Consider the following 13,638-nt stretch of genomic DNA (forward strand, 5'->3'; position numbering starts at 1 on the left):
CCAGATGTGAACTTACGTGGCTTAACTTCCATTGTTTATATCGGGACACACGGACAAATTCCTAAAAGGGCAATGCCGCTCAGGCCGAACCGGTTACCATCTAAGTCACTTCCCTGACAATTTAGTGCTACTTGTATCTTTCCAATTAAAGAGGTTAGAGGGTTTCTTTTGATGAACAAGAGATTTGAAGATAAATTTATATCCCATTGAATCAAACAAGAGTGCCGTATGCTTCTGTCTGTTATCTCTAAACAGTTATCTTAATTATCACATGTCATGAACAATATAAAATTGAGGAGTGAGCAGATATGGTGGTAAGATTTCCGATTTTAACTGCAAGCTTTCCTTCCATAAATCATGGATTTTAAAAACCCTATATCCAGAGACAAAGTTGAGGGTTCATCCTTTCTATAGCCATAGAAAAAAAAAAAAAAAAAGAGAGTCAACATATATTTCATTCTGGAATTTAGATGAAGATCAGGTCCAGACTCTAAGTTTTCTAAATTTACTGTCTGATTGAGGATGTTTGGGTCATTATTGTCATTTCCGATTTTCTCTAAGGCAATATGGTCAATTTAGGGCCAAGTAGCAGAGTCCTATACAACTATATTAATCTTGGAATTTATGTGATGTATTCAAACTGGACTGAAAAGATTTTCTCTGATCCCACTTTTTAAACAATTTTGAAAATTAAAATCAATTGAAATTTGAAGTTCCTAACAGATAAAGTATCTTTCAGTATAAGGTTACAGAGATTTTATTGCTCCTCTCTCAAATAACTCAATCTAATTAAAGAAAGACTATAATACCAAACTTTTTCTCCAAAACCCAAAAGGAAAAGAAAAAACAAAACATTTCCATGGCTCCCCAAGCTAATAATGAGTCAAAAAAACTTGCTTTCACGGCCAAAATAGAAAGCAACAACTTCCCAAAAACCGATCGACAGAGTTCATACTATGCAGCCCTTGACTCAGAGTTGGATTCTTCGAGCCCTCTTATATCGACATACACTTCATTGAAAGACTTGATGCCTTCAAGCAAAGGGTCCCAGTCCCAGAACAATCCTTATTCAGCAGGGTTAACGATTGCATCTGCGTACGAGATTCCTATAACCAACTTGCTGGTGAAGAAAGCTGCATGGGTTTATTTGCAGCCAATGGCGTTGCCACCTAATTCAAGCAGTACTACTCCAAAGGAACACATTCTTTGCCGTGCTTGGGTGGAGGTGAAGTCGCCGGTGAAAGCTTGCTTCAGGTTTATTAGGAGGACCATCATTCACAAGATTGCATGTGCTTTTGAGAAGTTTTCTGGAGCAATTCTTTTTGGTCGAAGCAGCAGCTTAGGGATGAATCATAATTGATCTGTTTGTTTGTAAATATGGTAACTCTTCACCCTTCCTGTTGCTTTGTCTTGGTTTTTCCTTTCATTTTTAGGTTAGAACTCGAACAACTTTTGGAATCAACTTCTCATTTCTTCTCAATAAAAATAATAAATAAAACAGCAACGTTATTTATAGAAAAGAGAGTATTACGCTTCAAATTTATGATCTCTAATTGAATTCTCTCATGACATACACGAGATTAAATATAATTAGACCTTAAGAGATTCTATAAGATTAGAGTTATCTTTTGTAGCCCTCACTTTTGTATGAAAAAAAAAAAAACAATGAATGATTCATTTATCATCATTCTATACTCTTTTTATGAAAAAGCTCAAATATCAAATATGCTGATGAATTACAGCTCATTTGTAAAGAATTTCAACTTAACTTTTGTGTCGATGAATGTCAGTATTGAACCAAATAATGTATACATAAACTAAATCATTTTTTCGAAAGAATTGACAAAAAATTGAAGAAGTGCTATTGTTGTAAGTTCGAATATTCCATTATTTTTTATTAAATTGATTCATCTATTATCGTCAAATCTTAAATATGCTGATGAATTGGAAATCATTAATTTGTAAAGAAATTGAATCTAACTCTGTATTGATGAATTAATGCCATTATTGGACAAGATAAGGTATACATAAAACTAAATCTTTTTCTGGAATGAATTAACATTAGACTTAATTGAAGAATTGCTATGATTTTAAGGTTGAAATTCCCTTGGTTTTTAGTTTTATTTAAACTTCTTGTTAAATATTAAAAGCAAAATTTTAGCTTAAAATATATTTAAACTATTAGAATTAAATATTAGAACCATTCCAAATAATGGGAGTAGATTACCTTTTAATTTGCTGAAAAGGCCCAATTCCGATGTCGATTCTTCTTTCTTTCACATTTTGGGCACCAAGCCTTTTCGTTTGCTCCTTGGGCCATATGTCTTGATTACTGATTATTAGTACCAATTACAAAGATACATTGACATTCTTAGTATATATGTTTTAAATATTCACTAAATTAATAATAAAATCTTAAACATAGTGAAAATATTTGATTAATTATAGCTTTGCCAAACGATTACACCAAAAGAAATTTATATATATATATATATATATGTATGTATATCAAATAGTAAAATCAGATTGAGACCCCCAAAGTCAAATTTTAGAAAGCTTTATAACTTACAATTTCCAAAAAAGAGTTCAAGGTTGGCCACTGGCCCACTAATAAGCTTACTTGTAAGTCTTAAGCATCATTATCAGCAAAACAATTACCATCAGGTTAGAGCAATATTGCTTAAAGAAGAGAAAAGGAATCTTTAGCTAAAAAGAATGAAACCCTAAAAGGCAAATTTTATTTAAAAAAAAAAAAGAATCTTATCCCAAAATTCACATGCCCAACATTTCTTCTAAGTTAAGTCAAATACCTCAAATAAATTTAAAATAATAATAATAAAAAAAACCTTCCGGAGAAAATGGCTAGTTCCTAAAATCACCTTTCTCTCATTCAAATCGATCTCTCTAGCCACTAGCGAAAAATGTTGACAAGGACTCCTACCGATAATCCCATCTAGGCTTTCTACACCCAACAAATCTATCCCGCTCAACCCTGCACATACTAGAAAATCCTTTCTATAGCAGTTTCATCAAGTTTTCAGTTTAAACCTCGAGGAACACACAACATTAAAATCTTCTTTCCCCCTTTTTTTTTATGTCTTCCAGCAAGAAAAATCTGTTGAAAACCCTGTTAACAGCTAATGCAGGATCATGTGGCTGTGGCAGGCCAAAACTTTCTGATGTTTATGAACCAAAACCGAAATCCAAAATTTCTGCAATCCAAAATCCCAAACTTCCCTCTTCTTCAGCTTGTTATGACAAAAGCAATGCCCTGTCAGCAATGGAAAATGATGACCTGACATCCACTTCCTTCTCTTTCAACATTGATACAACATCATCCACTCTCAACTCTGAATCTGAACCTGATCTTCCAAGACCCTCCAAAGTTATGTTCAGCCCTTGTCCTAAAATCATCGACAGCATCGCTGTGGTGAAGGATTCCAACGACCCATTCCAAGATTTTCGACAATCCATGCTGCAAATGATCATGGAAAAAGAAATCTACTCGAAAGATGATCTTCAGGAGCTTCTGCGATGCTTTCTGGAGCTGAATTCTCCATGTCACCACGACGTTATCGTCAAGGCGTTCACGGAGATCTGGAATCAGGTTACCTCCAAGGAGATTGCTACAGTAAGGGAGGAACCATGTGTTGTTGTTCATGGAAAGAAACATGGATCCTAGCTAAGAGCTAGCTAAGCGTTTAGCACGTGTGGAGAGGACACACCATGTGAATACATTGAATTCGCTCGAGTGAAACTGCATGGCGGTTGGTCAAATTCTGGGTGCTATGTGGTAAAGAAAAGATAGTCCATATATGTACTAGTAAGATTTTTGCATATAACCTTCAAAATAATGTGTTAATAGGAAGAGAGATTTTCTTTTTGTTTCAATTTAATAAATAAGCAAATTTAAAACGAAGTTGTGACTTATGATTTTCTTTTTTATAAAATAATGAAATTATAAAAAAATCAATATTCAAGAATTGCATTTATAACCAACTGTGAAGTTTTTAATGGTGGTGGTTGGCTACATTTGTTGCTTTTTTTTATGTTTTATCAAAGGGAGAGAGATTTTGGCCCTATTGCATTTTCCACAAAGGCTCATCACTTCATCTCATATTTGCTTTTGCTTTTGTTGGGTTGTTAAGAAAGGGTATTCAATTGTCCTTTACTACTTGCTGTAATTACATGAAATATGATCAAATCAGAGAAGGGCTCCACCATCTTGATTAAGCTTTTTGGTCATTCATGGGGAACTTTACGAGGCCCTTACCATAGCCTCCCAAAAACTTTTCATTAATTGTTTCAAGGAAAACTTGATGAAATATGGTTGAGAGGCGTATAATATTTGGGGAATGATTTTTGATTCATTCACAGAAAGAATACCAGAAAGTTTGTACATATATATTCACAAATCAGGAAAGAAGAAAAGGACAAAAAGCTGTAACTAATCAAGCTATTAACTAACTTAACGGCTATTAATTACCTACATCCTTTAGTATCAATTAAAACGGTGTAGTATCGAAATCCTCGTTGTCTTCTTTCTAACAAAAAATGAAATGGTGCATTTCTTCAGTCTTTATTCTTCTTCTGCTATTTAGAAGTAGCAGTTTTCTGGTGGCAACCTTGCTGCTTTTATTCTTCTACTACATTGAAATCATTCATGATCAGCCTTCCTGATTAATACTCCCCCTCAAGAGGAAGCATGAACATTGTGAATGTTCATCTTGCATAACAATCTCTGAAATTGACCTGGTTCTAAGGCTTTTGTAAATGCATTAGCAATTTGCAAAGTTGTTGGAATATAGGCAGGCTCTATTGTGCCATTCACAATCTTTTCCCGAATGAAGTGATAATCAACTTCAATATGTTTTGTTCTCTCATGGAAAACTGGATTTTTGCTTATATAGATTGATGACTGGTTGTCACAATAGAGCTTTACTGCATCTTTGTGGTCAATTCCAAAGTCCGCTAACAAATCTCTAATCTAAAGGATTTCACAAGATGTGGATGCCATGGATCTATACTCTATTGAACTCCTGGCCACCACTTGCTGCTTTTTGGATTTCCAACTCACCAAGGATTCTCCAATAAATATGCAATAACCAGTAATGGATCTTCTAGTGTTAGGACACCTTACCCAGTCACTATCACAATATGTTGTGATCTTCAGGTTTGAGTCTGCTTTCATCAAGATTCCTTGACCTGGTGCTTTCTTCAAGTATTTTAATACTCTGCATGCTGCTCTATAATGCCCATTTGCTAGTTTATCCATGAACTGAGCTAATGTTTATACTGCATATGAGATGTCAGGTCTAGTGAATGTAAGATAAAGAAGTTTCCCAACCAACTGTCTGTATCTTATGGGATCCATTGTTTCTTCTTTTTTACTTACCTTGCTTAGTTTGGTGTTGTAATCAATGGGCGTTGATACAAGTTTAGCTCTAAGCATTCCATATTCTTCTAGCAAGTCAAGAGCATATTTTCTCTGACATATTGAAATCACTTGTGGTGATCTTGCCACTTCAATTCCTAGGATGAATTTGACAGCTCCTAGGTCCTTGAATTTAAATTGTGATCTAAGGTGATCCTTAATCCTTGTTGCAGCTTGAATAGATGTGCTTCCAATTAGTACATCATCAACATAAGTCAATAAAGCTGTGAATTCACCATCATTTGATTGCATAGTGAATAATGAATAGTCTGACATTGACTGCTTGAAACCATATTGAAGGATAGATGATGTGAGTTTGGTATTCCATTGCCTGGAAGCTTGTTTGAGTCCATATATGGACTTGTGTAATTGTATACTAATTTTAAGCCATCATGATACTCCTCCTTAACCACATATCCCTGAGGTAAGTCCATGTACACTTCTTCATGTAAATCTCCATGCAAAAATGCATTGTTAACATCTAACTGTGATAATGACCAGTTATTAGCAGCTGCTAAAGCCAAGAAGATTCGGACTGTTAACTGTTTAGCCACTGGACTGAAGGTTTCTGTGTAGTCAAAGGCAACAACTTGACTATAACCTTTTGCAACAAGTCTTGCTTTGAACCTTTCTACTTCTCCTTTGGCATTTAACTTGGTTTTATACACCCATTTACAAGCCACAGAATGATGATTAACTGGCAATGGTACTATGCTCCAAGTACCATTGTCTTCTAAAGCTTGCAGTTCAACTGCCATTGCATCTCTCCAATGTGAATGTATCAAGGCTTGATGGTAAGTTTTAGGCTCTTGTATGTTTGTCAATGAAATTGTGAATGCTTTGTGAGTAGGTGACAGATTATGATGTGAAACATAATTGGCTGTAGGATATTTAGTGACAGTACTGTTGCATGAAAGTAGATCAATTTGATAGGCTTCCAAGTATTTTGGTAGGTGTTTTATTCTTGAACTTCTCCTAACAAGTTGATTTGAATTTGTACATTGGACTGTTTCTGTTTGACTAGTACTGTCACTAGAAGGCAGACTGCTAGTGGAAGGTGAATTGTGGGATAAATGGTCGTTTTGTGATGTGGTAGGCTGTTATAGATCTGGTAAAGGTATATCAGAAGGTAATTCAACTTGGTTGTGATCAAAAGATTGAGAATTCTTGCAATTAGGCTCAGAAAAATCAAAAGAAGTGGCATGCACACCAAATGTTTGATCAAATGTAAAATCTTGTGTGTTGTGCTTTAATGAATGAAATGAAAAAACGTTTTCATGTAAAACAACATCCCTGGATATTAGAACTCTTTGTGCTTGAAGATCATACAATTTGTACCCTTTGATATTATTTGGATATCCTATGAAAATGCATTTACTAGCCTTGCTGTTAAACTTCTTTCTGTGTTATGTTTGTGTGGAAGCAAAACACAAATAGCCAAATACTTTCAAATGATCATATGAATGAAGCCTTTGAAATAACAATTCATTTGGTGATTTGTTTTGCAGGACCCTAGTTGGTACTCTATTTATAATGTGAATGGCTGTGAGGACTGCATTTCCTCAAAAACTTAATGGAACATTTGATTGGTGCCTTAGAGCCCTTGCCATAGCTAGAATGTGTTGATGTTTTCTCTCCACAACACCATTCTGCTGTGGTGTACCAGTGCAGGATAATTGATGTGTGATACCAGTTTCAGCATAAAAATCAGTAAGGTTAAACTCTTTGACATTATCTGTTCTTAAACATTTTATAAAACTGCCAAATTGTTTTTGAACCAAATTGTTGAAAGCATACACAATACTTGACACATTAGACTTATTTCTCATCAAATAAATCCATGTAAAACAAGTGAAATCATCTATAATGGTTAGAAAATACCTATGACCGTTTATAGTTGGAACCTTATATGGACCCCATATGTCCATATGTACCAATTCAAAGACTGTTCGTCCCAAATAAATGTGCTAGAGGGGAGGTGAATAGCACTTTTTGGCTCTTACTAAACTTGATTTCGAATTGGGAGCAAATTGAAGATCGATGATGGAAAATTTGATGCAAGATGAAGAAACGATTTTAGAAAGAATGAAAATGAAAAATAAAATAGAGGAGACAATACTCAACGATTTATAGTGGTTCAATCAAAGACCTACATCCACTACCTTGATTGTTCAACCGATGATTTTTCAAACCAAATCACTAAAATGGTGGAATTCCCAAGCTCCCACCAAGCTTTTACATTGACTTTTCACAAGCTCAGCCACAACCTTTAACAGTGATATTTACCGGGATCAACCAAAACCCAAAGTGGCTTTTCAAAGGCTCAACCACAACCTTTAACAATGGTTTTTCACGGATTTAACCAAAACCCAACAACTAACTTTTCAAGACTAAGTTAGAACCTATACACTCAATCAAGCAATCCAAGCTTGAATAAATCCCTTAGAGTGTCTCTCACACTTTAAGTAAATAGAAAATAAAGAAAAGATGAAGTACAATTGATCACTTACTTGATTTAAGATGTACAAAGTTAAGCTCAAACACTTTTTCAAAGGATAAGAGTGAAATACAAATGTAAAGAGAAGGTTTTTGGTCTTCTAAGCTCAAAATCACTTTGGATAACTTCTCTCACTTCTTTTTTACTGTTGGAGAGGCTTTAAATACTTGTAAAATCAATTCTGGCTATTAGAGATAGAAACTAGCCGTTTCTAGCCATTATTTTGTCATTTTCTACTCAATTCAAATTTTCAGACAGAATGCTCTTAGTCGACTAACTTACGTCTTAGTCGACTAAGTCGTCTCTGTTTTCTACTTCTAATTTCTGGCAGTAAGCACTTAGTCGACTAACTTACTTCTTGGTGGACTAAGTTGGTTCTATCTTGAAGTCCAAATTTTTTGCAGTAGCTACTTAGTCGACTAACCCACTTCTTGGTCGACTTGGTTTTGTCTCTCAATACTCTTGAGCCCGCCAACATCTGATTTGAATTTTTAGTTGACTAACCCTTCATTATTCAATTAAGGGGCTTCTGTTCTGTTGATCAAGTGTGGCTCTTTATTCTTTGCTTGTTTAACCAATTAACTCATCTTGCAACTAAACAAGCATCTTGATTTGCTTTCAAATACCAAATATATTAGTGAATTTAAGCTTTCTCCTGCACACTTAAATAATATAATTAGACATTAATAAATGGAAATATTTTGCTATCATTAAAAAACATATAGAGTCAACATTCTCTATCTCTTATTTTTTATGATCACAAAACACTCATGGGTTAAGAATGCAATGTCTATGTTCAATATAAATGCTTCAAATCTTTATGCGTTATGAGTTGCTCCCCCTTAGTCAATGCATATAGTTTTCTTTACATAATTTTCAACAAAACCAAAACTAAGCGTCACACATATAAATTAAACATGAAGTCCATTAAACTCTATTTAACTTAGTCTTCATTCTCTCCTTTTTCTTTTTTATCATTAAACAATATATTCAAAACTTCCCCTTAATGAGTGCATCAAGATTCTCCTTTAATCTTTAAATTAACTTTTAATGAATGAGAATCATAAGCACTCATACACTTGAGTCATACAAGCTTATAAATATGGTTCAATAACTTTAAGAGTCAAGCTTGTGTCTATGCAAGAACAAATGTATAGGAGTTAAATCATTTCAAGAAATTGTCAAGGACTACTCAAATAATGTTCAAGCAAATTTAATCTTTTTGTCATAATCAAAACTATAATAATTTTGAAGCTAACAAAGACAATTTTTGAACTCTGTATATGTATTGGAAATGGCAATTTCTTCTGCTTCGCAATTGGACAAATTTCACATAACAAAACACTTGAACAACCAATTTTAGGAAAATCTTTGTGTAATACATTGATCCTTTCTATTGGGGTATACCCCAATCTAAAATGCCACAGATTAAAGTCTCTGTATTTTGATTTGGAGGAAATGACAAGAAAGGCAAAAGAGTTCTTAACTAGTTTTTGAAAAGAAAACTGAGACATCTTATTTAATGTTGCTATCCTGCACCATGTACCAACCCAAAGATGCTCTAGCTACCCCGGTCACTGTCCAAGATGGGAGATCCTGAATAACACAATACTCATCAGTGAAAAATAGGCAAGTTTTCTTTGATTTGGTTAGCTCTCCTACTAATAGGAGATTGAATATGAAACTAGGAACACAAAGAACATTTTTAAGCACTAATGAGGATGACAATTTCACTGTTCCTATATGAGAGACAAGGGCTTTACCATTATTTGGCAAATGAACAAAGTAATTACTAATTGGTTTGGCTGAAATGAACTTATTTAAAGAATGACAAATGTGATCAGTAGCTCCAGAGTCTATTATCTAGGTATCTTGTTTAAACATGGAAACATTGATTTATTTGAACCTATGTGGCATGTTATTTGGAGTATTGAAGCAATGGTGATTTGAGATAGTACCTGCAAAGGCTAAATTGACTAAGGATGATTTGCTTTGGTGATTGTTTTGTGAAGGATTCTTACCATTAGTACATGTGATTCCATTCTCATTTAAGAGTTCAAATAGCTTGCTGACCTGCTGCTTGATGACATTTAACTGAAACACAAAACCATTACCAGTTGTTTCATCATCCTGATCTGGCTGTATCTCTGCACATTGATCCTTATTTGTGTGAGTAACATTGTTTGCCACTGATTTCCCTTTCTTATAACCTGTCTTGGTCTTAGTGAACTTGAAATCTTCTAGAAATCCAATCAGTCTATAACATTTCTCCTTGGTATGACCCTTCTTCCCATAGTGAGAACACACTATATCTTTCATAACTTTCTTTTACCCATCAGTAGAGGTTAACATAGCAGATGATTCCAAAATGGGTTGTGTTTGAAACAATAGGTTCCTTTGAGCTTCCTGCCTTAACATCAAACTATATACTTTGTCTAATGGTGGTGTGGGATCCATCAATATTATATGGGACCTAACAACTGAAAAAGATTCATTCAGTCCATTAAGAAATCTAAAGACCATATCTTTTTGATATTGGTCAGAGTATTTCTTAAAGCATTTTGGACTACATTTGCCACACTCACAATAAGGTAAAGGTCTGTAGTTTCTTAATTCCTCCCAAACTCCCTTAAGCTCAATGTAGTATGTATCTACTGATCTGGTTCCTTGGGTTATATTGCCTAAGGTATATTGCAGGTTACAGACTTTGGTATCATCTGGCTGTGCAAAACTCTGTTTTAAGGTGTTCCAAATATTCATGGCAAAGTCCATATAGAAAACAGTTGATGTAATTGGATGAGCGATAGAATCAAGTAACCAAGCAACAATAAGGTTGTTGCATCAAATCCATGATGGATATAAAGGGTCCATTACCTCAGGTTTTGGTACAGATCCATTTATAAATCCCATTTTGTTTCTGATGGACAAGGCAAAAAAAAAATTATCTACTCCATGTCACATATTTATTTGTGGTGAGTTTGGGGTTGATTATGACTGAACCTGGATGGTTAGTATGATAGAGGTAGTAAGGAGATTGAGGATCTCCGATGGTTGAAATCTAAGAGGCTGTTTGTGATGAAGTATGGATTGATGGTTGAGGTCTGGATTCACTTGTTTCAGACATGATTGAGACCAAAAACTATACTATACTGATGGATCAAATGGAAGCAATAAAGAGATTGAAAATATCAGAATAGATCTTGATGAGTAGTAATGTTACCGGTGATGATGATGAAGGTATGAGGAATCACATGATTTCAGCTGCTGTCGTTACTTTAAGGAACATGAATTTCAGGTACCATTTTTGACCCCCTCTGATACCATGATGAAATATGGTTGAGAGGCAGATAATATTTGGGGAATGATTTCTGATTCATTCACAGAAAGAATACCAGAAGGTCTGTACATATATATCCACAAATCAGGCAAGAAGAAAAGGACAAAAAGCTGTAACTAATCAAGCTATTAACTAACTTAACGGCTATTAATTACCTACATCCTTTAGTATCAATTAAAACGGTGTAGTATCGAAATCCTCGTTGTCTTCTTTCTAACAAAAAATGAAATGGTGCGTTTCTTCAGTCTTTATTCTTCTTCTGCTATTTACAAGTAGCAGTTTTCTGGTGGCAACCTTGCTGCTTTTATTCTTCTGATACATTGAAATCATTCATGATCAGCCTTCCTGATTAATAAAACTGTCATCTTCTTGATTCTTTTGTATAAATTAAGTCTTGAATCAAATAATAATCACATAATTCAATATGAATTATATATCATCATCAAATTAACTTTCTATCTTTTGATTTTCCTTTTGAGTTAGAATAAAGGTATGGCGAAAGTTGGAAAAAGTATATATGATTGAACGTAAGGAGTTTGCATTTGTTGTCAATGTGAATATATAGGGATGCAAGTTTAATTTGTATAGGAATTAAAAGGTTTCCTTTCACTTCTGGCAATCAAACCCTCGTTGGTGTTCTTTGAACAGAGGTTTAATGAAGTTGGGTGACTTTGTGGGCACTGTGGGCGCTAACATACCTGGCTTGACATTTGAAAATATAATTGTTTTTGCATAAAAAAGATATAACTTCTTTTTCCAATTTTGTCCTTATAAAATTTAAGAATTGCCAGCTATGAACTCAAATGTCACCCCTTTTGGATTTAAATATGATGAATAGATGAGTCATTATCCGAAACAATTTATTTTGTGTTCATATATCTTTTAAAAAATTTATCTGGATGGAGAAGTACTATATATTATATCTTTTTTTTTTCCTTTTTAATGGCCCTTTTGATATATTCTTCAATAGGGGGATAGTCTTTCTTTGCTTTCATGTTTTAATCAATTACTTGCAAAATACAGAACTCCACCTCAATTCAAGCCACCAAATTAACCGTGACGGATTGTCAACAAATGTTCTAATCTGATGGGGCTTTCTCATTAACAGCCAAAATAAGATCCTATATACATGTATGACAAGAAAAAGAAAGGAGAAAAAAATGATCACATCACATATATAGTGGCATCTCGTTGCCACAAGCAACCCTTTGGATCAAATTTGAGATTTCCTGTCTGCATTAACAAACAGTTCACTGGGGCTTTATTTCATTTTCTCTATCACGGTATATGAGTTTGTAGAGCTTTCCAAATGTGGGATATATAACATAAAAAGGAAAAAAATTAAAATTTTTTTGTATAAGCATTTAACTTAATTATATTTGAGTAAAAAAAAAAAAGAGAAACCTGATTATATCAATTCCAAGCACATTATTCTAAAGCGATCTCCCTTAGCAAAATTATAATAACATTAATAATATATATACCCTAGGATTGGACAAGGTTTTTGAAAGGTATACACTTAATTTCTAGAAAAGAAATAGTAGTTGTAATTAGTAGGAGAATTTAATTTTTCGTTCAAAAAGTAAAAGAAAAAAAGAAGAAAAACACAGAAAGAACTTTGAAACCAATTTTAATTAATTGCGTTTGGTATCCTATAACAAATTACTTTAAGTAGTATATATTCCTTTTCATTAATTTTTTAAAAGAAAGAGTAAAAATTTTACAATACATGACAGTTGAAGAGGGATGATGTGAGCTTGCACTTAAAATGCCCTTAGATGGAGCTAAATGACTTGATGAATTTTGTAGAAGTTTGAGGGGAGGAGTGCATTTTAATGAGTTGAAGCTTAAGGTGTTTTCCTGAAAATTATTCTTGCTGAAAATCTTAACAAAATATTATAAATTGTTAATTTTCCTTTTTCTTTCCCTCTTATTTTCTTTCTTTCTTTCTTGACCAAATTTTGTTTTCCTTCATGACATACAAGACAAGCTATTAACACCAATACCGATTAGCTTGGGTTAGACCAAGGCCCCATATAAATGAAACATGTGCACGTCGAATCAATCACCTCTCTCTCTATTCACTTACATAATAAAACTTGACGAGTTTTATTTTGTTATTTTTTTTTTAAAATGCATGAATTTGATTATAATGTTACTGTACGGTAATGCGGTTTCTCTTTGGAAACTTCATTCAACGTATACAAAAACAGCCTGCATCTAAACAAAATCTCAACTCCTCTTTACAGTGACAACCCCTGCACCAAATGAAGAAGAAAACCAATCCCCTTGCAGACAACCCAGCCATCCCGTCTAACATACAAAATCATTAAAACAAAAGCCATTCAGTAGAATCCATTTAGGCTGCTA

The 13,638-nt window shown here is 33.9% G+C and overlaps 2 protein-coding genes across 2 annotated transcripts; both read left to right on the plus strand.

Annotated features, from left to right (window-relative positions):
* On the plus strand, nucleotides 567-1,514 carry LOC18590243. Its single transcript, XM_007015657.2, has one exon. It carries the CDS (start codon nucleotides 860-862, stop codon nucleotides 1,358-1,360), a length of 501 nt encoding a protein of 166 aa, XP_007015719.2. The 5' UTR covers nucleotides 567-859; the 3' UTR covers nucleotides 1,361-1,514.
* Nucleotides 2,772-3,919, plus strand: LOC18590244 (transcription repressor OFP6). The gene has a single exon (XM_007015658.2). The coding sequence runs from the start codon at nucleotides 3,095-3,097 to the stop codon at nucleotides 3,680-3,682; it is 588 nt and encodes a 195-aa protein (XP_007015720.2). The 5' UTR covers nucleotides 2,772-3,094; the 3' UTR covers nucleotides 3,683-3,919.

This window comes from Theobroma cacao, chromosome 9, assembly GCF_000208745.1.
Source record: "Theobroma cacao cultivar B97-61/B2 chromosome 9, Criollo_cocoa_genome_V2, whole genome shotgun sequence".
Taxonomy (NCBI): domain Eukaryota; kingdom Viridiplantae; phylum Streptophyta; class Magnoliopsida; order Malvales; family Malvaceae; genus Theobroma; species Theobroma cacao.

Coding starts and splice junctions, on each gene's coding strand:
- LOC18590244 (XM_007015658.2), top strand. CDS start 3,095: ATGTCTTCCAGCAAGAAAAATCTGTTGAAAACCCTGTTAACAGCTAAT.
- LOC18590243 (XM_007015657.2), top strand. CDS start 860: ATGGCTCCCCAAGCTAATAATGAGTCAAAAAAACTTGCTTTCACGGCC.